Source organism: Nuphar pumila, chromosome 17 (genome assembly GCF_984573655.1).
Source record: "Nuphar pumila chromosome 17, dmNupPumi1.hap1.1, whole genome shotgun sequence".
In the NCBI taxonomy this organism is placed as follows: domain Eukaryota; kingdom Viridiplantae; phylum Streptophyta; class Magnoliopsida; order Nymphaeales; family Nymphaeaceae; genus Nuphar; species Nuphar pumila.
The window spans coordinates 67,108,712-67,135,705 of NC_143265.1; the positions used below are offsets into that span (position 1 = coordinate 67,108,712).

At 37.2% G+C, this 26,994-nt stretch overlaps 1 protein-coding gene across 1 annotated transcript in view; it reads right to left on the bottom strand.

Moving 5' to 3' along the window:
* Positions 1 to 26,994, bottom strand: part of LOC149812090 (tRNA modification GTPase) — a 44,680-nt gene that overhangs the window by 5,809 nt on the left and 11,877 nt on the right. Inside the window, exons 6-8 of the mRNA XM_089992644.1 lie at positions 25,608 to 25,667; positions 17,953 to 18,091; positions 17,633 to 17,751 (exon numbers count right to left, since the gene is read on the bottom strand). Of these exons, the coding sequence (XP_089848770.1) occupies positions 17,633 to 17,751; positions 17,953 to 18,091; positions 25,608 to 25,667 (318 nt within the window). The remainder of the gene's footprint in view (positions 1 to 17,632; positions 17,752 to 17,952; positions 18,092 to 25,607; positions 25,668 to 26,994) is intronic.

A 26,994-nucleotide genomic window follows, 5' to 3' on the forward strand; every position in this document is an offset into this window, starting at 1 on the left:
GAACCGGGTGATTTGAACAAATCTCACGATGCACCCGTATCTATGTCACAATTTATGGAGATTCTTCAACCTTTTCTTAAAGGAGTATCTTCCTCAAATGGAGCATCGACCAGAGCCGCGGTCTCTTCCTTCTCCAATCCCAGTAAAACTCCTTGGCTTCTTGACTCCGGTGCTTTGTTTCATATGACCCACAATCAAAATGTCATACCAACTCAAGAGTATCAAATGTTTTCACAGCCGATGATATATCTCTTGAAATAAAAGAAATTGAAAAATTCGAAAATACTTTACAAAATTCTAAAAGATTTATTATTCCAAAAGTAAGGTATATTATTAAATTAAATTTAAATCTTCTTTCAGTTTCTCAAATATCTGACCATGGATGTAATGTCTTCTTCTCTTTTAATGGTTGTTGGGTACAGGATCGTCAGTCAGAAAAGTTAATTGGAGAAAGCCATAGAGAATGAGGCCTCTACTATATGGATTTTTTGGAAATGCCTAAGGATACTTTTTGTTGCAATGTTCAGAAAATTGGCTTTGATTTATGGCAAAAACGACTTGGTCATCCTAATGTATCCAAAATTCAATATTTTCCAAATTTGAAAAAAAATTATAACTCTAAAAATTTTAAATGTAAAGATTGTATCCTTGGTAAAATAAAGAGATTATCATTTCATGAAAGAACCTTTATTTCTTCTAGACCGCTTGAGTTAATACATTCGGATGTCTGGGGGCCAGCACCAATTATATCAAAAGGTAGATATGCATACTATGTGATTTTTGTTAATGATTTTACTCGGCATACTTGGATCTACTTCCTTAAGCATAAGTCTGAAGTCTTTTCTCATTTTCAAATATTTCACAACTTAGTCAAAAATAAGTTTATAAATGACATTTTTATCTTTCGCACTGATTTAGGGAGAGAATACGTATCAAAAGAATTTAAAGATTATTTGAATTTACATGGCATCACACATCAAAAGTCGTCCCTTTAGGTTGATAGCAAGTCAAGTACCAAAGGATTTTTGGGTTGAAGCAGCCATAACTGCCACATATCTCATTAATAGAATATCATCTTCTCTTCAAAATATAACACTAGTAGAAAAACTTTTCAAATTAGTTCCGATTGAGAGTTTTTTGATGCAAATGTTTTGTTTTCACTAACAAAAATGATAAGCTCGCCCCTCGGGTTGTTCTCTATACCTTTTTTAGGTTATGCAGATAATAAAAAAGGCTATCGATGCTTTGATCCCAAAAGTAAAAAGCAATATGTTTCAAGAAATGTGTCTTTTTTAGAAAAAAAAAGTTTTTTTTACTCTGAAAAGACTGAGGAAGTAGTTGACTACTCATTCTTATTTGATTTGATTTCAAGTTATGAAAAATGTGATTATGAATGTGACCTTTATAGTGGTCTTAATGAATGTGATCTTGATAATAGTCATGATGATATAATTACTAAAGAGCAAACCCATAGGAACAAAAACTATTTATAATATTCTAGGCGTAGAGACCTTAATCAACCCGTGTACACTAGAGAAATATGTTGAACAACTTGAAGTACAAACCAGAAGATCATCTAGGATTTCTAAACCACCTGAAAAGTTTGTGTCATATGACTCTTTTTCTTCATAATATAAGGCATTCATTGCATTAATTCATTCACATGTGAAATCTTAAACCTATACTTAAGCTAAAGAACATTTTAAATGGGTAGAAGTCATGATAATTAGAAGCTTTGAAAAAGGCTAATACTTAGACCATTCAAGATATTCCACAGGGAAAGAAATCTATAGGTTGTAGGTGGGTATACAAGATTAAAACCAAGAGCAATAGAACTCTTGAAAGATATAAAGTCAGATTAGCTGCCAAGGGATATTCTCAAGAATATAGCATAGCTTACGAGGAAACCTTTACTCCAGTCGCTAGAATGGCTACTGTTAGAACTCTAGTAGCCTTAGAGTCTGTTTGAAAATGGCCTATATTTCAAATGGATATCAAAAATGGATTTCTTAATGGAAACCTAGTTGAAGAAGTTTATATGGAAGCACCACCTGGTACAAATATTCCTAAGGGTAAAGTTCTGGAAAAGCCTATTTATGGTCTTAAATAAGCACCAAAGGCTTGATATGACCGGTTTAGTCGAGTTATGCTTGATATTGGATTTAAAACTTGTTTGACTGACACTACATTGTTTGTTAAGATTTCTGATGCGGGTATTATTATTATTCTTTTCTATGTGGACGCTATGATCATCACTGGAAGAGACAAACAGGGAGTTGAAAATATTAAAAAACTTCTCAAAAAATATTTTGAAATAACTGACTTAGGCTTCTTGAAATACTTCTTAGGAATCGGAGTTGCTTACTCTCCTAGAGGATATTTATCATCTAAGTCTAAATTTGTTTTTGACATTGTCTCTAGGTTTGAAATCACAGATGATAAGAGAGTTGATACCCTTGAGATTGCCAACACCAAGATGTGAATTGATGATGGAGAACTTCTTGAAGATCCTACTCCCTACAAACAGTTTATTGGAGCACTCTCTTATCTTTCAATTACTAGACTTGATATAATACGCGATGTACATACAGCTAGTCAATTTCAGCACACTCTCACTTCTGTTTACATGGGAGTAGTTTTGCGTATTATTAGATATATTAAAACCTCCATTTCTCGAGGTTTTTTTTTGTTTGCTTCATATTTTTTAGATTTAATTGCTTATACTAATGTTGATTGGGGAGGGGATCCCAATAACAGACACTCAACCATTGTTTTTTGTATTTTTTTAGGTGAATCTTTGATTTCGTGGTGATGCAAGAAGCAACAGAAGGTTTTGCTTTCATCAACTGAGGCTAAATATCGAGCCATAACAACCACAACGATAGAGGTAGTCTGGCTCGGAAGGTTGTTGGCTGATAATAGAATTCAAGTGACATAAGCCTCCTGCATGTGTTGTGACAACAAGAGTGCAGTCTATATTACCAGCAATCGTACTTTTCATGAACGTTCTAAGCATATCAAAATGGATTGTCACTATGTTCGAGAGGAGTATCTACATGAGACCATAAATTTGTCCTATGTTACATCAGAGTACAATGTTGTGAAAAGCGTTGAGGCGTAGCGAGGCGCTCCACCAAAAACCGAGGCGAGGCGTAAAGCGTAAGCCTCAAAAAAAAATTTGAAAACTTAAAAAATATTATAAAAAATATCTAAAAATACAAATAAATAAAGAAATGCTTTATTAATTAAATAACAATCAATAAAAAATAGAAAATCTCAAATAAGTACTAAAAAAATGAGATTAACATATAAAAGTAAATAAAAAACTGATTACATAACTCAAAAATATATGAGATTAACCAAAAAATGTTAAAATATACTAATAAACTGATTACATAACTGAAATAACTGGAAAATATATGAGATTAACCTACAAAAGTGAAAATCTATGAACAACAACAACACCTACGCCTTCATCCCAAAACAATTGGGGTTAAAGTTAAAATCTATGAGATTATTCTAAAAAGTATGCGATTAACATATAAAAGTAACTAAAAAACTGACTACATAACTGAAAAATATATGAGATTAACCAATAAAAGTTAAAATATATTAAGAAACTGATGAGTTGTGGAGCCCGTTTTTTTTTTAAATTCAGCAGCCCATTTCAAATGGGCAAATTTAAAAAAAAAAAAAATCCAAAAATGGACCAAAATGCATGTGCTCAACCAGGTTTTTATGTAGGTCGACCCAATTTATCCATCTTATGATCCGATCGTTGTATGGTCTATGCTTGGCAATAGCAGTGTAACTATATACTTGTTGATATTTGTTAGTTAACTATATACGTTTGAAATGCTTCAGAATTTTAGCTTGTAATTGATAATCTAACTTCATATCTAGATCATTTTATAAAATATAAGATAATTGTGCATATATATATATATATATGCAGCTGGTTGTAATAAAGAACTGGTGAAAAAATATGCAGCTTGCAGTGAAGCGCGTACGCCTCACCTTGAGGCGCGCCTCAAGGCGTATGAGGCGTGCGCCTCAAGGCTTTTGCACCTTATGCATGCGCCTCAAGGCACAAAGCCCCTCGCCTTGAGGCGAGGCGCGCTTTTTGCGCCTTGAGGCGCGCTTTTAATAACACTGTCAGAGTATCAGTTGGCAAATTTTTTCATCAAACCTCTCGTTGCCCCCGATTTCACTTTCTCATAGACAAACTTTTGGTTATCGTACCGTAAGTTTAAAGAGTGTTAAATTGTACATATATATATATATATTTATATATTATTGATGTATATATTTTTTATTTTATTTTTTTTCTTTATTTTATTTGTATTTTATCTAGTTCATTTAGAACTAGATCTAGTACTTTTAGAACTAAATCTAGTACTTTTAGAACTAGAGTTGGACTAGCTCCAACGGCTCTATTTCCAGTCGTTGGAGCTAGTCCACGACTCTTTTGAGTCCCTCTCCTTATTGCCTCTAGCATGTATACAAATAGGGGTATTCCCCCTCTCTTGTATGGTGATGACTAAAATAATATTTATTTTTAGCCCTCTTGTAAAATACCCATTGTGTGGGTTTGGTATTGAGTGTGCCTTTTTGTGAACACTTGTGTGTGTTCTTTTGAATCTTTGGTGAGCATATTGAGTGTGATTGAAAGATTCTTGTTTCTTTACAAGTATATCTAATTATATCTACTATAATCATCAACAAATATAACATAATAATAGACTCCTCCTTTAGATATTATCGATGTGGGACCCCATATCCGAATGTACTAATTCAAATGGTTACTTAGAGACAAAATTGCTTGATTCAAAAGGTAATAATTTCGATTTTTCGAGAATACAATCTTTACAAGCCAAATCATTTTGATTACATTTTTCAAGAAATGAAAATAAATACAATTTTAACACACTTGGATGTCCTAATCTCCTATGATAATTTTCTAAATCTTTCTTTTCAATATATTTACAAGAATTTCTATTTGGTAAACATAAGTTGTTCATGAAGTAGAGATCCCCTCTTCTATGGCCTTGCCTAATCGGCCTCCTTGACTAGAGATCTTGCACCAAACAATCACTAGATGAAAAGGTGATCTTACATCCATGGTTGAAGATTTGGGAAACCGAAAATAGGTTTAAATTCAAATTAGGCATGACTCTAACATTTGGTACATAGAAATTTTGGTTATTTTTTAAAGTCATTAAAAATACCAAAGCTCTTGATTTTTAGAGAAGTTTCATCGGCGATGGACACATAAGAATCATTTGGTCTAAAGTGACATTCAGATAGAATAGACTCATCAGAGGTCATATGGAATGATGTGCGGAATCAAGAATCTAAGAAGACTTACCGGGATCAATTCATGTAGACACCACAACACTGGATAGTGAAGAAGATTGGCTCTTGAGAAGTGGTTGTAGGGCCTCCACTAGTTGGGAAAGTGACATCGATCCAATGTTCTTGGAGCATTTATCAATACTACCTTTCTCAAGTGAAGATCTTATGAATGCTACTCTTTTCTTCTTTCTTTTCATTTCTTCTCCTCTTCGAGCAAAAAGACTTGATGTGTCCCGGTTTGTTGCAAAAGTGGTAAATGATCTTCTTCTTGTTCTCATGTTCATTGGAGGACCTTTCAAAATGAGGAGGCTTGTGTTGGATCCAGGCCTAGACATGGCCAACACAGAATCTTCATCCTTAGTACCATGCTTCTTTAGTCTATTTTCTTCCATAGTCAACTCTTTTAATGTCTCCACAATAGAGGGAATACCCCCTCTATGAAGAAGAGTGAACTCCATGCCATCAAATTCATGCTTAAGCTTATTGGTAAATTGGTAGAAGTGTTCCGCCTTCACTTGCTTTTCACGAAGCTCAATGTCTATTGGACAATGCCATTTGGGCTTAAGACTAGCGCATCCCAAAGGAGAGGTAAAGCATTATAGTATTCACGTATGCTCATGTCTTCTTAGGTTATAGTTCTTACTTTGTTTTGAAAATTGTACACATATGCTCTAACGCCCCGAAATTTTAACCCAAATTTTGAGATTTTTTTTTATAACAACGGAAACAAGTAATATTATGGGGTTAAGCATTTCGGAACATTACAGTGGAGGGCAAGCCAAAACGTTTATTTCATTTCACAATCAATGAATAATGACATCAGAGTCTTAAAGACATAAAATAAACTTAAATTATCCCGAGAACAGTAAATTCAAAATCTCGATCGAAGCCTCATCCCCAACCGCTCATAAATTCTACTCTTCACCTAAAAAATGGTAAAATATAGAAATTAGACTACACCCAGTCTAAGTAAGAAATATTGTAATTCTTCTTGCAAGTATATAATGTGTCAAGTATGTGATGTGGGTGTCGTGTGTGATTTTCAACATATACAGGATCAAATAAAGAAACTACACAACAACAGTAACATGTATATCATTTAACTAACAACCACAACATTAACATGGATAACATTTAGCTAACAAATACACATCAATAGGATTCAAATATCGCACATGTTACAATTTCTAAAGTATGCTAAAAGTACAGAACTATATTCTGAAAGAGTTGTGAAGCTATAAATCTAAAAAATTTACTCAGTGTGATACCTAAAATGTTCTAATTAATATTTATATTTTCTTATCCCGCGGGTACATGCGGGCTAAGGCAACTGTAACAGAAGAGAACATTCGAGGGTTTATTATTCATTGGTGTTTTATTAACCCGAATATTCTAACTGAAACTGTAAATCCTAAGGAAGCGACCAGTGACCGAGAGAACCTCCCAAAGGCCCAAAACCAAAACAGCATGCATCCCTAACTTCTGCAGAAGAACATGGAACTATCACCTAGGACACATTGGTAGTCCGGGTCCCCTAACTCCGAGAACTGGGGACCAACAAGCTATTTTTGCTCGAAACACAAAACACATGTCCCCGAAGTTTTGTACCACCTACCCTCTCAAAGGTAAGCCCGAATCTGAGTGGGTTAATCTTTTCATTTATTTAAATTACCCAAAGTACAGGGGCATTTCCCCAAACTACCTCCTACTATCATAGTAGTAGGTCCCCAACCTTAGTCATTTTACCAAGGCATACACATCCCAATTTTTTTTCATATTGATTGCACAAACTCATTCAGAGTGCTCCGGTACCTTTAAACCAGTCAAGCACACAAGCCCCGATACCTTTAAATCAGTCAGGCTCACAAAATTTAAATTTAAGTTTTTTACCGGTGTTATTGACATTGAGTGCAAGCTCATCAACCCAAGTACCCGCATCAGGTACCCAACCCATATTGCCCATTAGGCAAAATTTCCCAAACACCCACTCCGAGTGCTCCGGTGCCTTTAAATTGTCAAGCACAAATGCCCTCGTACATTTAAACCAGTCAGGCAGGAATATTAAATTTTGTATTCTCATGGATATTAATGGTATAAGCTCAGGGCTCCCAATCGAGACTCCTGAATCCCCTGCTTGGCATCTTAGGTGCCAGCAACATCCGACCTGCAGGCTCGACTATGGGTTCATTCTTGGAGAATTGTAGGTAAAACTTCGCTTCCTAATTCATCACAAAAAGTAAATTTATTGTTTCATAACCACAATCTTTTCATCATACTAAGTTTTATTATCACTAAAACAATGGCCTTCCACTTCATAGGAGTAAGACACACATAAGGTTAATCCTTTACATTCTAGTGTTTATAAACAGGGTTTGATCATTGGCACAATGTACTGTTTATTTGTGACTTTTGTTGAAAGAATACGAGAATAGGTAATTCAAATTGGCAATGTAATCACGCTGTCACAGGAAATGCTGGATGCTAGTGCTAAATCCTTTCAAGTGCTGTCATATATGTGCAGTTTACACAATATACAGGATAATTGTAGAAAAAGCTCATGGACTTCCAGATTTACTAAACTTGATTAAATATAGTAAACATCAATAACTTCACCCTTTTCATTACCCAATGTACAGAAAGAACACAATGTATAAAAAAAATGGGAAACAATATGTAGCCTACAGCTTGTGCCCAGAAACTTACACAGAAATATAATTTCTATCATGGAACCATACAAAAATTAATTTCTACCAATAAACTTACCACAGGTAACCATTCAACAATTGCATTTAACCCCTAAATATCAAATGGTCACATATAGGGCACTAATCCAAGTTCTATTTAATAGATTTCAGGAAATCCCAACAAACAACCATGCACCCCTTTTTTTTTTTGCAAAGGACATATCTTCAGACAGTTATATTTTCAAAAAGGAAATCCCTAATTGAGCTATATGCTCAGTTTTGATAAGGCCAAACCAACATCTTTCTGGCTATTTACATTAGTAATGCTTATTTAATATTATCAAGGAAAGAGGAAGTAACAGAAGGGTTTCTGCCCTGTCCTCAACAGAACAATACTCCCTGCATTCTTTAAAGTTTCACTGTCATTGAACTCAATCCATATCAGATTCTGTCAAAACCCGTATCACCGACAATCAATGTTAAGATCGTGCTAACAACAACAACTACGCCTTCATCCCAAAACAATTGGGGTCGGCGATATGAACCAAAAAAGAAAATCATTCTGGGTCTTCCACATGAATCCTTCTCCTCCAATCATTTCTATCCAATGTCATGTCCTCGGTGAGGTTCAAAGCATTCATATCCTTTCCTATCACCTCCATCCATGTCTTCCTAGGCCCACCCCGACCTCTTTTAACTAATATATTTTCTCATTTCTCCATCCTTCTAACTGGAGCATCATTAGGCCTTCGCCTAATATGTCCAAACCACCGTAAACGATTCTCTCTCATCTTATTTTCAATGGGTGCAACGCCTACCTTCATACGTATCTCCTCATTCCGAATCTTATCTTTTATTGTATTTCCACACATCCATCTCAGCATACGCATCTCAGCTACACTCATTTTTTGAATATGATATCTCTTGGCAGCCCAACATTCCGTACCATATAGTAAAGTGGGCCTAATAGTCGTCCTATAAAACTTTCCCTTCAACCGCAATGGCATTCTACGATCGCACAACACTCCAGTTGCACTACAGATCGTGCTAATGCTGAACAAAAATTCAGAAATATATTTCCAATGCCAAATCTACAGATTAAAAGTATGTATACAATACAAAGACTGATACAGAACTATAACACCATATATATGTATTCATATATGTATATATATCATCGATCTCAAATCAATTTAACAAACTTATCAGAAATTCATAGGCACCATATCGAGCGATGCAACTTGTCTTTGGCTCGTCACCATCTGCAATCATCACCTGCCAGTAACCCGATCGCAAATCCAACTTCAAAAAGACTCGAGCACTGCCTAATTGATTGAACAAGGCCGCTATCAGTGGCAACAGATACTTGTTCTTCACCGTGACTTTGTTCAGTGCACGGTAATCCACACATAACCTTTTGGAACCATCACATTTCACCTGAAAGAGCACAAGGATGCCAAAGGGTGCTTTTGAAAGACGAACGATACCTGCTTCTAACATCTCGTCCAACTGCCTGCGCAGCTCCTTCAATTCTGTCGGTCCCATGCAATAAAAGACCATGGCAGGGGGCTTTGCTCCCAGGGTCAACTCAATCCTATGGTCGACCTCGCATCTTGGCGGCAGCCGTTTTGACAGTTTTGGGAGCATCACTTCTTGAAACTCTACCAACAGTGCGGCAAGGATCGGTGGCATTGTTGCTTCAACCTTCTCTTCTTCAGTGCGCACAACAACTAAGAATGCCTGCTCTCCCTGCTTGACACTCTTCTTCAGTTGCATCGCAGATAGCATTGAAGTCTTGCCTCCAAGAGTGAGGCACTGCACCGTGTGTGAAGAGTTCAACCCCATGTTTGTCAATGAGTTTACCTTCGGCAACATCATTACATTCTAGCTGCGAAGAAACTCCATGCCCAAAATCATCCGAAAATCGTCCAAAGACACCATTGAGAAGTTGGCTTTGTCGACCGAACTCCCAATTTGGATAACCACATCCCTTGCTTCACCAAGGATGGGCTTGGCCTCAAAGTTCATCGTCTTGATGGTCCTCTGCTTTGGTCCAGGCTTCAAGCCCAACCGCTATGCCTCTTCCCGCGAGACAAAGTTATGTGTGGTCCCGAAGTCTACCATCATAGCTTTTGACCGCGTTTATGGTCTGCATGGCCCCAATCCTGGGTTGCACGACCTCGGTATCACTACTCTCTACTTGTACCGCATTGGCCTGTCCGTCGTCTTTCATGAGACGCTTTAGACATTGCCTTGCGATATGCCTATCACCACATAACCAACAAGTCACAACCCGCCTTTGTTGTCGTTGTTGTACTTCTTGAAATTTTGCTTCTTGTCGAAGTGGTGTTGAGTCGACGCCTCACCCTTGTTGTCACACAAATCCTCTTTCTGCCTCTGTGGTCCAGCTTCTTCCCGGCCTTGGTTGATGAAGTGAATGTGTAATAACCGTGATTTTTCGCTAATTACTTTTGTTTATAAAATAAAATAATGCGAAATATGCAAAATGGGCCTGTGCTCCACATTTCAAATCCAGGACCCATAAAGGGGTATATATATAATTAATATCATATATGTTTATATGTATTAAAAATAATAATAATAATAATAATTTAAAATAAAAATATAAATCTAACACGAGGATCCACAGTTGGATCCAACTTGTGGACCTACATCGCATGGGTGAGACATGGACCCAACTCGAGGTTGGCTTCCGGGTCCTGGGTCTGGACCCGGGCCGCGCCTCGTGGGCAAGAAAAAAAAAGAGGGGGAAAACAAGGTTAAAGGGGTTCAGTCGTGTAGAGCTGAACCCGATACTGAGAGGAAAAGGGGGAAAGCGTTAGGGTTCAAAACCCTAACGTTGTGCGAATCAGGATGGGGTGCGAGGCCGCCGGAGGGAAAGGGAGGAAAGCCTATCCCCTCCTTCCTTTTTCGGGGGTCCCCCTTCTTCAAAAGGGGGATCTCAAACCCCTTCTCTTGCACCCTCTCGTTCTCCTCTCTTCCTCTTTCTCTGTCTCCCTCTCAACCCCTTCTCGTTCTCCCTCCCGATCGCCCCTTCGCTGCAGCACTGTCGAGGCTCGGCCGACCTTCCTCCCACTGCATCAACCGCCTCCAAAGCGTTGGCTCTAAGGTATGGGTTCCCTCTTGTGAAAATGGATGAGAAATCGAACCCCGGTTCGATTTTGTGCTTTTTTGGATGGAATCCCTGGAAAAAGATGGGGAAACAGGGTGGATCGGTTTCACGGCAGACTCAACCAACTGGGTCGGCTGGGTCATGCCCTATATAAAAAAAAAATGTGAAATTAGGTGTTTGGGCCCAGCCGACCCGATGTCGGCTGAGCCTTTGGGCGATCAGCCCCAGCCGACTGGGTCGGCTGGGCTGCGTGATGGACCCAGCCGACTAGGTCGGCTGGGAGGGTGTGGCTGTATGCCAGACCCAGCCGACAGGTCACATTCCTTGTTTAAAAAAAAAATGGGTTATTATAACAAAAATATATTTTTTTTGTGGATGTTCAACCTTCATAGCACACACAGGCCCGAACTGGGGCCTTTGCATGGGCTGTCAGGCCTAGCCTAGCTTGGTGAGACATGCCTGGCCCAATCTGGCCCTTGGGCCAGACCGGGGTCGGCCTGGCAGGGTGGGTCAGACCTGACCCAGCTGACCCTAGTCAGCTGGGCTTGCTGGTAACCCCAGTCGACTGGATCAAAACCTTTGAACTATATAATTTAAGAGTGTTGTGAGTTCTGTGAAAAAAATAAAAAAAGGAAACCCCAGCCAACTGACAGTTGGCTGAGTGCAGGCTAAATTATAGGCCCAGCCGACTGTCAGTCGGCCGGGCATGAACCAAAATTTGAGTATATATATATATATGTGTGTGTGTGTGTGTGTGTGTAGTGTGCTGCCTTTGCAGATTTCAGACTCTTGCCATTATAAAGTTTCTTACTATGTGGTTGCTAGAAAGAAGTTTCCATACGCTTATGATTAGCAAGTTTTGTGTGAGCAATATTCAAGGCAAGGTTAACTACATGGGTGTTTTACGAATATGTACGAATCTGAAATTTTAGGTCATGCCGCATGTATGCAGTTGCACAAGTCACACGTGAAAAAGGGAGTCATAAATGAAAGCTTGCATGCGATGTAATTATTTGAATTAAACCATGCAGTTGCCATGAAGCAATGCATTGAAGGAAGCCATGTAATTGACATGGATGTGAATCAAATGGAAGAAACAGATAAAAATATGCCATTAACATATCTATGCATAGTAAATGAAAGCATGCCATTGAGTTCAGTATATGCATTACATGAAAACTTGCATGTGTGACTATCGTGTATACTAAATATAAACATGATTTAATTATTCTTGGTTCACGAGCATGGTTGAAATTTTCCTATACGAATGTACATCTGAAAAATATGTGATTTATTTTCATTATGTGGCATGTTGTTATGGTTTTTGTTTGGGCTGCAACGATGATCGTAATGAATCATCGTGGGTTTGGTAGGCCCTGAGCTTTGGTTTGCTCTTTTTTTAATCATCTCAAATGCATCGCAAAAATCATATTTATTTTTGTTGCATTATGTTCATATTGTTCTATGCTTTTTCGCGGGCGGTGGTCCCGTGATGACTCTCGCAGGGTTAGATGCGAGTTTTTGCTCTTGTTTTTGCATGCTGAATTGCAAAACTTAATAACTGACATTTAATAAAAACATATTAATTAAGAACAGTGTAACATATATGAACTGAGATCTCCCATGTAAAGAATGGGCATCTTAGAGGTTCGGTTTTGGAGACCACGAGGATACAAAAACTCCGTGTGTTTTACTTTGACCCCTGAACCCGATATTGAGGTTCTTTCTCCTGGCCACGGTTTTAGGGAGAGTCTGTCACTTTACCTGGGGTGGTGTGTTCGACACAGTTGTTGTTTTGGTATACCAAGGAAGTGGTACTGGTGGGCGTGGAGTGTCCCCGACATTAGATGTAGAGGTCTAATGTTCCGAAGATAATTCGATCGAGGGCTAAATTTAGAACCAGTAATAAAAATACAACTGATGTGTTAAGCTACCCTAGGAACCTAACTTGACCTCGGAGATTTTACCCGTGTGGTGTATCCGCGGGCAACGGTAATTAAAAAGAGGAACTTAAATTGTATGCATTTAATAGGGCATGCATGTGGAAAGAAAAACTTTAACGATAGATAATAAAGTGTTCATGCATTGCACATAAATCATGCATAATCCTGCTATGTATTAGGACATGCATATTTTATCTGTTCTCTTAATTATTACATGTTGGTGGATGCATGATGCTTAATTTCTAATGCATGTTAAATGTCTTGTTTACTTAAATTGTAATTCCTGTTGTTGATTAATGTTCTTGCATGCTTAATAAATGTTGCATGAATGCTTAATTTGAATTATGTAATTATCATAATTGTATTCCTCTGAATTATTGCATGAAATCATATCTGTGTTTTTTATGGTCATTTATTTTCATTAGAGGGATTTGTACGTAGAATTCTTCGGATTTTTGACCCCCTCTTTCTATGGTTTTTCGCAGCCGCAGGTGATAAGTGAAGCGACTGGCTTCTGGGAGAGTCACGGGTGTCACGCACTTGCTAGACAAATCACAGATGGACAGCGTGACTCTACTTTTATTTCCTTTTTGTTTCATTTAGTTGATATTGCACTCTGAATATTTCCTTTATGCAATTGTCTCGAGACTTATTACGCATTATTTCAATAAAGGTTTGGTTTGGTATGGATGATAATTGTAAGTTATGTTGTGGTTGGTTGTTTTATCCAATTGAGAGTAGAACTATAAAGGCCCCGGGTTTCTGAAAAGATTTCCGCAATGATTTAAAAAAAAATCTGCATTTTCAAAGGGTATGAGTTGGGGTCGTTATAGAATGTCGTGCGCTGAGTATCCACTAAGCGCTCGGCCGTCACATATGCATCTTTCAAAGTCTCGGGATTGCTCATTTTCACTTCGGACTGTGCCCATGGTTGTAGCCCCACAATAAACCAGTTGAGTCTGTCTTCATCTAGCATATTGGGTACGTCCAACATGAGCTTTTGGAACGTCCTAATGTAATCTAACAAGGCTCCAGTGTGTTTCAATTCTGACACCATCCGATAAGCATGACGTACATTCCGCGACATAAAGTAGTTTCGTAACTCAGTTTTGAAGGCCTCAAAAGTATCTATTACGCAATGCCCTCTTTCCATGTCGTTACGTTTTCGTCTCCACCAGGCTATAGCATCTCCGTCAAGCAGAGCTGCTACAACCTTTACCTTGAGGTCTTCAGCCAATACATTCTGAATATCCAAATAGTCTTCCATCTGGAATAGAAAATTCTCAATGGCCTCACTGTCTCTGGAACCATTGAACTTTGATGGCCTATCGCCATTTCCACCATTTAGGGTTACTGTCTGCTGCAAAGTGCGGTTCTTCAACTGAAGCTTCCCTACTTCAGTTTGCAGAGCAGTCATAACATCCATGGCATCTAAAGGTCATTTACAATATCAACACGAACGAATTTTCTATTAAGATGTCATTGGTTGAGGCTTTGGAGTTTCTCATGCCACCATAAACCCAAGAAAGCTGGTAAGAAGAAAAGAACCATTTATATTGAACCAAAGAAACCTAAAGCTATGCTTGAAGTAGGTACAACATAATGCATGCACCAAGACCTCATGGTGCTAAAGGGGGTCTTTATTACAACAAAAAACAACAATTTCATGAAGAAGGTTCTAACATGGATTTACCAAATACAAATCCAATCACGATTGAATTCAGATAATTAAAAGGGCATTTTCTTATTTAAGATTTGGAGAATGGTTGTGGAATGTACAAGGATCACATGACATGGTTATAGCATGTGCAAAATGAACAGGTTGAAAGTAGGTCAGTTACCCTGAGCCTATAGGGTCATGCACATGAAAAGGTTAGATGGGGAAATGTGAATTGAACAAACAAAAAACTAATGGGAAATTGTAAACCACTGTCAATGATATTGCCGATATAATGAAAATATTGTGATATTAGCGGCTATTTCAAGGTAGTCGATAGTATCGGGGATATACCGCGATATTTTCAAAATATTGTCAGAAGACAAAATATTGTGATAATATCACGATATTTTTAAGAAAAAATAAATTTTTTAAAAGTTTGCATTTCCTATTTTTTTGTTTTTTATATTTTAAAACATTGAAAACATGTTCATTTATATTTTTGAAAGAAAAATAATGCAAAACTTATTATTTTCTTAGCTTTTTTGTTGTTATTTATATTTTTTTCAAATTTTTAAATTCATGAGATTTATCAACTTTTGAAAATCGCTTTGAGAAATACTCTCGTCGAGAAATTACCTTTAACGATACATGTGACTGTTGTGAACCGAAAAAAATTAAACCATAGTCACCTATATCGTTCAAGGTATTTTCTCGAGAAGGGTATTTCTTGGAGAGAAATCTTGGGAGTTTTAAAAATGCAAAAATACAAAAAATAATAAGAAATATAAGAAAATAATAGTTATTCTTGAAAAATTATAAGAAAATAACTTTGGAAAGCTTTTAAAATACAAAAATAAACTAAAAAACAAAACAAATTACAAAAAATGGGCTTAAAATATATAAAACAAGATTTTTTTCAAAAATATCGGCATAATATCGTGATATTATTGTAATATTTTTGTTGATGGCGATATTTTTAAAATATCGTAATATTTTACCTTTATTATTGGCTGACCTGGATTTGTAAATAATATCATGATATTTTCAAAATATCAACAATATGAGTGACACGGGATAAAACTAGAAGATTGTGCATGGACAACAAAATTGGACAAGTCATAAGAGGAAGAGGATACTAAGATGGCTTTTGATCATGGTAACTTATCAAATAGCTAAACTAAAGCCACTGGTTGATGACACAGGAATGAAGGCTAGTTAACAGATCAAATGGGACTGCAGAATCACGCAGCCTGTTAAAGGTAATCTAAATATTGAATTCTTTCATAAAAGTATAATGAAAAACCAGGGTTACTGGAAACACTACAGAATATGGGGAAGAACGCTTCCCCAAAATGCGTTTATGAAACGTGTTTCAGAAGCGCAAAATGCGACGCTTCCGAAACGCGCAAGGAAGCGATCATTTTAATTGGGAAGTGCACTTCCCATTTATGGGGAAGCTCGCTCCCCACTCGCTTTTCGCACTCTTCTCACTCGCTCCCCATTCGCCTCCCACTCGCTTCACGTTCGCTTCCCACTCATTTCCCAATATTGGGAAGTGAGCCTTCTTTTTTTTTTTTTTTTTGGGGGGGGGGGGGGGGGAGGGAGGCTTATACAGTCTTTTAATAACTTTTTTAACCCAAAATTGGGAAAGCTTGATTCCTATTCGCTTTCCACTCGAATCTTAGGTCGCCTCCCTCTTCGTTTTCCTTTTGATTCCTATGTCGCTCTCGGATCGCTTCTCTTCTGGCTTCCGAGACGATTCCCGATTAGCTTCCAAATTGTTTCACACTTCCCACTTCTTAAAATTTTAAAAGTGCCTCGCTTCCCGCTTCCGGCTTCCCACTCCTGCTTCCTCGACTGGCAACTTTACGCAAAACAAACCACCATTAAAATCTGAAGGATTAAGGAAAGAAGCCTTGATTGGGTGAGGATGACTTTAGAGCCTCAAATGTAGCTAGATACAGTTTGAGAGTATGATCTCCATCAGCTTAAGCAAAGAGCAGAGCATCATGCATGAAAACCTGGGCTGTTGTCACTCAATTGAGATGACCCAAGTAGAAAATTATGCAAGACTAATAAAGGAAATAGCAAAGGGAAGACGTGTTGACAGCTTGTATTTAGCCCAGTGACTTGTGTAAGATCATGGTAAGTGACGGTGACAATAGTCCAAAGTAACACTACTTGGTTAGTTCCCATGTATGCAGAGCCAAGTTAACTGCATTTTTGTCACTCAGGCAGGTGATGGGCAGGATAGATGCTGGCAAAGAAGAAAAAAAATGTTGTATCAAATCATGGTTGTGACTGATTTTCCAGAGAATAGAATTGATGTTATGTAACTTCATAGAAGATATACCTGACAAATTCATGGTTGGAACATGATGGGATTCTTCTGCCATCAAATTTTCATGGTTTTATACCAAGAATGTTGCAAAGAACTAAAAAATATTTATATTAGGAAGGTAGCATGAGTTTCAGTGTGCGCCGGCTTCTCTTTCCTACATCCCTAACAGAATCATGCTTAATTTCTTAAAAAACAATGAATCAAAACTTTTTATAGCAAGATTAGGATTTCAAGTTTTTTTTTCTTGTTGAAGGTTCAAAATTCATCCTTGCTTCTTCAACAATTACAACAGATTCAATTAGGCAAGCAGATTGAGAAAACTAAAAAGAAAAAAAAAACAGCAACAAGCACATAACTTTCCTTACCACAGGACCAAATATTACAACTGTATTTTTCTATGCATGTGTACACGTGTGTGTGTGTGTGTGTGAGCGTGTGCGAGAGAGAGAGAGAGAGCAAAAGCAACAAGTCATTTATAATGACATTACTAGTCATTTATAATGACACTATGATTACCTGATTATGTTTCATCCGCTCTAGGATTTTTTCATCATCTGATGTCCAACCATCAAGGGCGTTTATTGTCATGATAATTATATCGGCACCAGAGGCAGCTGCTTCAGATCTCTGAACGCCTACATTGAAATAAACAAATATGTGAAGATGGTACAAAATGCAGAGACATAATTAAATAAGAGATCACCAAACTGTTTATCTTTTATAAATGTAACATAATTAATTATGAACCAGATGACATAGAAGCACTCCATAGCCATAGGGTGCCTGATGTCTACAGTAAATAATCCAGATAAATAGATAAGCTATGAGAATTTTACCTATCTTCTCCACAACATCATCAGTTTCTCTCATACCAGCTGTGTCAAGAAGGGTTACAGGAATACCACGAACAGTAACACCAGTATCCACCACATCCCTTGTAGTTCCAGCAATATCTGTAACTATTGCTCTGTCACTCTGCATGCTAAAAAAGAAAGAAGTCCATAAAAGTCCAGATGGCTTGCATGTCACTGGTTCACTAAAAAACAATCTTAAATAGAGAATCTTAAATTATTCAAATAATTGGAATAGAATAACAAGATTCAAGAAAGAGGCGGAAAAGAAATCAAGAAAAGTATATCCATGATTAAACAACCAGCATCATGAAGCAAATAAATAACTGAACAGAAAAGTGGTTTTTAAGTTCCAATGGCAAATTAAATGACACCCAGATATAGAAGCTATGCAGAATTCACTTTAATTACTTTTTACAACCATTCTTTGGTAGTATTTGGATGTATTTAGTTTTATTTTTATGTTTATTTTCAGATTGTTTATATGATATATTTACTATTTTTGTTTAAGAAACATTAACAAAAGACAAGCAGAAAGATCATGGTTTTAATAAACTAGACTAGGGAGGTGTTTATTTCTATTTAAGTTTACGCTTGTTTAAATATTGCTACCATCACAAATTCAAATCACATTGGTGTACCAAAGGGTCAAACAACTACAGCTTGACACAAAACAACTTAGATTCAACTCCAAATCACTATGAGTATGATCCACGTATTGAATTAGACCAAACTCATGGCCTATATATATTGTATCTGGATCCACTTGGCTTTTGACCAAATCTTTGTTAGAAGTTACGTTTGCATCAGACCTGATCTTCAACAGAGAAAAGTAAGAGAAGAGAGGTAGAAGAAGAGGGAAAACTCGGTGTTGATGAGGTTGCACAGGTTCACGATATTTCAACATTAGTTATCGTGGCCCAGTATATTGTATTTAAAACATTAGGTATTAGTTTACAAAGTACAAAGCTATCCCATAACAGATTACAATATTTACATCCGTGCCACAATAAGCACGTCAATGCGCAATCCCAGTTTGGGTCTGGGTCAGACCCAAACTGGGTCCAGCACTACACGACACTTAATACCCTCCCTCAAGTTGTGCATGGTCTTAGAACCATGGACAACTTGTTCTTCAAGAACCAAAATCTGTTTTTCGTCAAGCCCTTTGTAAATAAATCTGTCACCTGGTCTTCTGTAGGAATGAAATGAGGCTCAATCTCTTTGTCTTCAACCTTCTGTCGAATGAAATGTTGATCTATCTCAATGTGTTTTGTCTTACTGTGGAAAATAGGATTAAAGGATATATTAATGGCACTTTGATTGTCACACAATAAGATAGATTTGGAGATCTGTTCCACCAATTCATTCAACAAATGTCTTGTCCAAGTAGCTTCAATAGTTGCAGCAGCCATTGATCGATATTCAGCCTCAGTGCTTGATCTAGCTACTCTTTTTGTTTTCTACTGCTCCAGGATACTAGGTTTTCCCCAAGGAAGATGCAATATCCGGAAACCGACCTCCTTTCATCAGGATCTCCTGCCCAGTCCGCATCACTGTAGATCGTGACATCATGCATGCTTCCTCTTTTTCAACTTTTCTGATACACCAACCCATCTCCAATGGTACCTTTTAAGTATCTCAACATTCTCTTGACTGCATCCATATGCCCGGTTCGTGGCTCATGCATGAACTGTGACACTTGATTAACAGAATAAACAATGTCAGGGCGAATAAAGGTAAGATATTGAAGCATACCAACTACACTTCGATATCTTGTAGGGTCGGGGTACAAATCTCCATCCTGTGAACTGAGCTTTTGATATAAGACACTCGGTGTAGACAAAGGCTTGCAATCTTGCATGCCAAATTTCTTCAATAAATCCAGTGTGTATTTATGTTGTATCAAGGTCAGGTAATCATCCTTCCTGTCTACCTCGACACCAAGGAAATAACGCAAATCTTCCAAATCTTTCATCTTAAACCTTTGACTTAATAGTCTTTTTATTTCTTCAATGTGATTCATTGAATTCCTGTAACTATAATATCATCAACATATATCAACAACAAGGTGGTTATGCCTTTATCCTTGAAGATAAACAATGAGTGGCCTAAGAGAGATCTAGAGAACCCATGCCTCTGTATTTCTAAGGAGAAACTCTCAAACCACGAGCGCGAGGCCTGCTTCAAACCATATATGGTTCTTTTTAGTCTGCATACATATGTGCTTGGGTCTCCCTCAGCATATCCTGGAGGTTGTTCCATGTAAACTTCTTCCTTCAAGTCTCCATGAAGAAATGTATTTTTGACATCTAATTGACTTAATGTCCATCTATGTTTGACGGCTAAAGACAATATAATTCTTATTATCCCCATTTTGACCACGGGACTGAAAGTCTCATCATAATCCTGACCATATTTCTGTGTAAACCTCTTTGCAACAAGTCTTGCTTTGTATCGTTCTATAGTACCATCGGGTTTATATTTGATTTTATAAACCCACTTGGAATCAACGACACTTTTGGTAGAAGGTCCGGCAACAATTTCCCATGTCTGACATTCATGAAGCGCTTCCACTTCTTCATTCATGGCCTCAATCCATTTGTTTGATTTCACAGCATGATGAAACCCTATGGGTTCATCATGCTTATCAACCTGAGACAGGAAAAGTTGAAGATCCATAGAAAAATTATTGTAACTGACCCACCTGTCAATAGGATGTCTGATTCTATTTTGAACTCCTCAGATTTTGAATAGGCACATAAGTATCTGATCCAGTGTGAGGAGCAGGGGGGTACCTTTTTATCTTTGCGCATATACATACCCTTTAAATTTGTCAATAGGATGCGATTGTGGGCATGCCCCTTCTTCAGTGTGTGAAGCTCCACTGACCTGATTACCAGATTAAGGTAAGCATGCTTGACTTGAGTCAATATCATTTTGGTCCGTCGAATTAGTTTTTTGAGTACACTGAGGTGAGCAATCACCATAAGCATCTGCAAATAATTCTGCATTCATCCACGGATGATAAACTTCTTCTCTGGGAATTCTTTGACAGGTATTAAATTATACATCTCCAAGATTATTCTCGTCAAACACAACATTCTTGGAAATCTTAACACGCTTAGTCATAGGGTCATAACACTGATAACCTTTATAATCATCAGCATATCCCACAAATCTACACTTGGAAGCCTTTGGTTGGAATTTATTCCTGAGAGAATCATCAATATGAATATAACAAATGCATCCAAACACACGCAGAGCATTATAATCGGGTTGAATGCCGAAAAGAGAAGCGAATGGTGAACTATTTTGCAAAACTGTCATAGGTAGACGATTTATGATATAGACGGATGAATGGAATGCTTCTGCCCACAGACTAATGGGAAGATTATTGTCGTGCATCATGCTCATGGCCGTTTTCACAATATGTCTATGCTTTCTCTCAGCAACCCCATTTTGTTGTGGCGTATGTGGACAAGACACTCTATACTTTATTCCATTACTTTGGAGAAAATCAGTAAAATCATTTGATGTATACTCACCACCTCCATCACAATGAAAATGCAGAATATTGGTAGAGAAATGGTTTCGAATAAAGGCATGAAAGTTGTGAAATATGAAAAAAGTTTCAGACTTTTGCTTCATAAAGAATATCCAAGTATAACGAGAGTAGCTGTCAATAAAGATGAGATAATATCTGCTGCCAGAAAAAGAGCATACGGGCGCAGGACCCCAAACATCTGAATAAACAATTTCAAAGGATCTTGAAGCTCTTTTATTTATAGAATCAAAAGGAAGTACATGACTCTTACGCATCTGACAATTGGGACACTTTTTATTACTGATCTCAAGAGTTAAACTTGATTTAGGAATTAATTTGCTTGATACAAGTTTCTCAAGAAAACAATAACTGCAATGACCAAGACGATCATGCCAAAGACTTGGCTTATTACATTTGGAAAGACTAAAGATAGACTCAGGACCTGACTTAGATGACTCAAACTGAAAAGACTTAGACTTCAATAAGGGCTTCAAGATTGAACTGGTACGCGCAAATGGATCTTCCTTGAAGATGTACATATTTTCTTTTCGCTCCCCTTCAGAGAATGTCTTCCTCGTTTGAAGATCCTTGACATACACAGAAGAGGGAGTGAATTCAACATAAGAATGTGTATCATCAACAAGTTTAGACACAGAGATGATGTTTTTTTTTTATATTAGGAGCATGAACAACATTTGACAAATTGAGAGACGATTTTGATAGAGGAATGATTGCATTACCAATGTGAGAAATGTGATGGTGAGATCCATCTCCAGTAACAATACTATTTTTACCAAAGTAAGAAACCGAGTTCGAAAGCTTACCAACATCGCCTGTAACATGGGTCGCTGCTCCTGAATCAACATACCATGATCCTTGATCATTCTGTTTCAAGTGTAACCCAGACAATGCTGCCAGCAAAAGTTGTTTCACCTCCCCATCAGACTTGGTAACATTATCTTCCTTCTTGCTCTCAGTGTTTTGCAATTTGCCTTTATTTTGAGGATTAAACCAACAATGTGCCTTAATATGTCCCTTTTTATTGCACATGTAACATGTCAAGACAATTCTTTGAGTTTGATTCTTCGCATTAGAGTTGAACGACATATTGGATGTGGGAAGCAAACCTGGACCTGCAAATCTACCACGACCTCTTCCTCCTCTGAAGCTATTTCCTCCACGACCACAACCAAAGGAGAACCCAGTAGCCAAAACATCTTGGGAATCAGATTGAGCACCAGGATCTTCAGCAATGCCTTTCAACGACATTTTGTATTGTAGAAGTTTTGCCCAGAGATCCTCAAATGTGAGAAGCATGGGCAAGCACAACAATGATGTCACCAATACATGATAATTTGGGCCCAAACCATTCAATGTTTGTTGCATTTTATCCTTGTCTGGCACTTCACATCCAATAATGGTTAGTTGATCTGTAATAATCTTCATCTTATTCAAATAATACATGATAGATAGATTGCCTTTCTTGAGAAGCTGGAATTCACGCTTGAGGAACAAAACTCTGGCTTCAGATATCTAAGAGTATGTCTATGTCAACTTGTTCCACAATTTCATCGTTGTGCAGTCGTCGGGAATAGCAACCAGTACTTCCTGAGACAAGGTAGATGTGATGTAGGCAATTAATGCCTGATCTTTTCTCATCCAAGAGACATAATCCGAGTTGCGAACAAGCTTGGTAGGTGCAGCCCCTTGTGTGTCTGTTTCTTCCTTTGCGATGAACTCTGGTAGGGCAGGTATTGATCCATCTAGGTGACCAAAGAGATCTTGGCTCCTGATAAAGGGAACTATCTGTCTTTTCCAAGTCAGGAAATTAGAATTATTTAACTTTTCATAAACGAGTTGGCTAAGAAAGTTTGATGACAAACCGGACTGGGTTGAAGAAGAATCCATGATTATGAGACACGTGAATATAAGATAGAAAATACTCTAAGAGAAGGTTAATGAAATGACTAATCAAACTGCAGGATAACGTGACTATCTAAGTTTAGCCCAGAAGAGAACTGATTATAACGGAATTCGGATATGCTGCCCTTTTTTTTTCTTTTTTTTTGACAGATATCAGATCACGTAAATATTCAGAATATTAATCCGATGTTAATGAATCAAGCCACCTGACCATGCCGTGTTTGATTAGCATGAACCAAGATCACAATGAATCATGATTTGAGATGAATCAGCGGCAAGTTTTGAAATAAGGTGACACAGCAACAGATTCTAAAAGAGGAATCACGAGTTTTGATTGGGATATAATATTGATCACGAGTTTTGATTCTAAAAGGAGAATCACGAGGAAGAGATGAGTTACGATTAGGGTTTCAAAGAGGAAACAGAATTTTTGAGCTTGAAGATAGGTCGCGGATAGGGTTTCAAACAGACCTTTAAATAGGAAACAAGTGTTTCGGATGAAAAACACGAAAACAATTTTAAGAGAGGATAGATACGAGAAAAGGAAACGTGCTTTTGGAAGAAAACACGATGGTGTAGGTTGCGGAAGAGGGAAAATATCGAAAACAGAGAGAGAAGAATATTTTCCTGACCAAACCAGATTTTCTCTATGGTCGTACCTTTGGGAGCAATACCGAGCCCTAAATCCAACCTTGCTAAGATACCATGTTAGAAGTTACGTTTGCATCAGACCTGATCTTCAACAGAGAAAAGTAAGAGAAGAAGAGAGGTAGAAGAAGAGGGAAAACTCGATGTTGACGAGGCTGCACAGGTTCACGATATTTCAACATGCGTTATAGTGACCTGGTATATTGTATTTAAAACATTAGGTATTAGTTTACAAAGTACAAAGCTATCCCATAACAGATTACAATATTTACATCCGTGCCACCATAAGCACGTCAATGCGCAATCCCAGTTTGGGTCTGGGTCAGACCCAAACTGGGTCCAGCACTACACGACACTTAATAATCTTGACACAATTAAATCTTGTATCAATTTAAATAAGATCCACAAAGCACCACATACAAATAAGAGCAAACACAAAATCGCCTAATCTCGACTCAAATCCTCATAGTTTGCATCTAGCCATCTGTTAAAGTAGTTTTGTGTATGTACTATATATACATATATTAATATGTATATATACATATATATTTATTGATGTAATAGGTAATACCCATTAGGGGTATTTTAGTCTTTTCACTTTATATAATTAGTTGTGTTCATTAGGGGCACTTTAGGGTTTTCTATGTTTATGTATTTTATTTCTTTTATCAAGGGCATTAGAGACTTTATAATGTCCTTGAAATAGAGCTGTTGGGAGTGCTCCCAACGACTATATGTCTAGCAGTTGGGAGTACTCTCAATGGCTCTTGATATCCCTTTTGTGTATAAATAGGGAAAAAATCCCTTCTTGTTTGTAATGCTTGTTCTCAAGCTCTCTCAATAAAGTCTATATATTTTTTATGCTTTTTCTATTGCCCATAGGTGACATTGTGTTTGTGACTGTATCTTGACCCATAAGTGGTCTCCATTTGTGTATGTTGTATTTGCCCATAAGAGGCACTTGGTTGTGTTCTTCATATTTCATTACACCTTTGCAGTGTCAGTTTTGGATATAGCAAATTCATCTATATTTGATACTTCAAATAATTTATCGTCCAATCAAGCCTCAAAATTCCAAGAAGAGAAGAAATTGTATAATTAGAGACATTCTCAGTTTCTTAAAGCATAAATTTATAACTTGATGATCACACCCTCCCTCTCTCCCTCCCTCATATGCACATACACAAAGAAATACATATTATCCATGTGTGCAATTATCATTTTACAAAAACATTGATCATTGTCCCCATATTAATGCCAGTAATAACGTATAAAAGACAATAAATTTTGCCTTAGGTTATTTTGATCATTTTAACATGTCATCACATTGTTCCAGCATTTTTTAAATGTTGTGGGTGTATAGCACCACCACTTACAGGCTCATAATCAAGATTGTCAACCACAGATCACTGGCCCAACATAGAGAGAATGAGTAACCTAGGTATAGACGTCAATGAGTAAAAACTAAATGAATTTAAGACGTACATTATTTAAAACAAAAAAATATATTTGTACAACTTACCTTGCTCCATGCATTAAAAAGGCTTGATTTTCCCACATTAGGCCTGCCAACAATTGCAATCTGAAAAATAAGAATGAAACGCTTGTTCAGATGATTTCACAGATTGCTTAAATGATTCCAATATATGATTTAAGTAGAACTTTATAAAAGACCATTAGAGGATGCTAACACTTCAGACTGGTAGATTAAAATAAATTTTTCTTTCAATAAGTAATTAGAATGAGAAGATTGTAAAGATACAAGAAATCTACTATTACGAACCAAGTGTCCACCAATATTCAACTTGAGTGAATAACGAAAATGTTCTCCAAAGAACACAATCACAAATCCCACAAAAGGGCACACTCACAAGGCACACAATATATAAAAAATAAGTTTTTATTCGATGAATAAAATGTGCCAAAAGGCTTGCAATACAAAGGGAAGAACACCCTTATTATACAAGGGAGAAGAGTGAGAGACTAAAAGAGAGAGAGAGGGAGCTATGCTCCCAACAGCTAGCAGTCAAACTAAGTTTGACTGGGTCCAACGGCTAGAATTTCTAGCCGTTGGGAGCAATCAAACCCAGTTTCATTGTCCCTAACATATATATTTATATGTAATATATACAAGTATATATGTATACTTATACATGTATGTATATAATACCATACATATATAAGTATATATAAATATATGTACAATTTAACACTCCCCCTCAAACTTATGGTAGGATAACTGAAAGTTACCTAAGAGCAGAGAGAGGTTTGGTAAAAAAGTCCGCCAACTGGTACTCTGATGTGACATAAGGCAGAACGATAGTTCTTTGAAGATATTCTTCTTGAACATAATGGCAGTCCATCTCGACATACAATTTACCACTCCGATGTAACATAAGGCAATCTTGATTCCCACATCAACCAGCAGCCTTCTCAACCACACTACCAACATTGTGGTAATAGTCATAGTTCAGTACTTGGCTTCAGTTAAGGAAAGAGAGACCTTCTATTGCTTTTTTTACCTCCACAAGATCAATGATTCACCTAAGAAAACACAAAAATCTATGGTTGAGTATTTATTGTTTGGATCACCTCGCCAATCTGCATCTGTATATGCAAGTAAATCTAAAGCAAGAGAGGAAGACATAAACAAACCTCTAAAAAGAGAAATTTTAATATATCTAATAATACGCAAAACATCTCTCATATGAACCGATGTGGGAGCGTGTTGAAACTGACTAGTTGTGTGTACATGTGTTATATCAAGTTTAGTAATAGTTAGATAAGAAAGAGCTCAAATAAGCTGTCTATAAGGAGTTGAATCATCCAGAGGCTCCCCATCATCAATTCTCATCTTGACATTTGTTACTTCAAGAGTGTCAACCATCTTATCATCTGATATTTCAGAC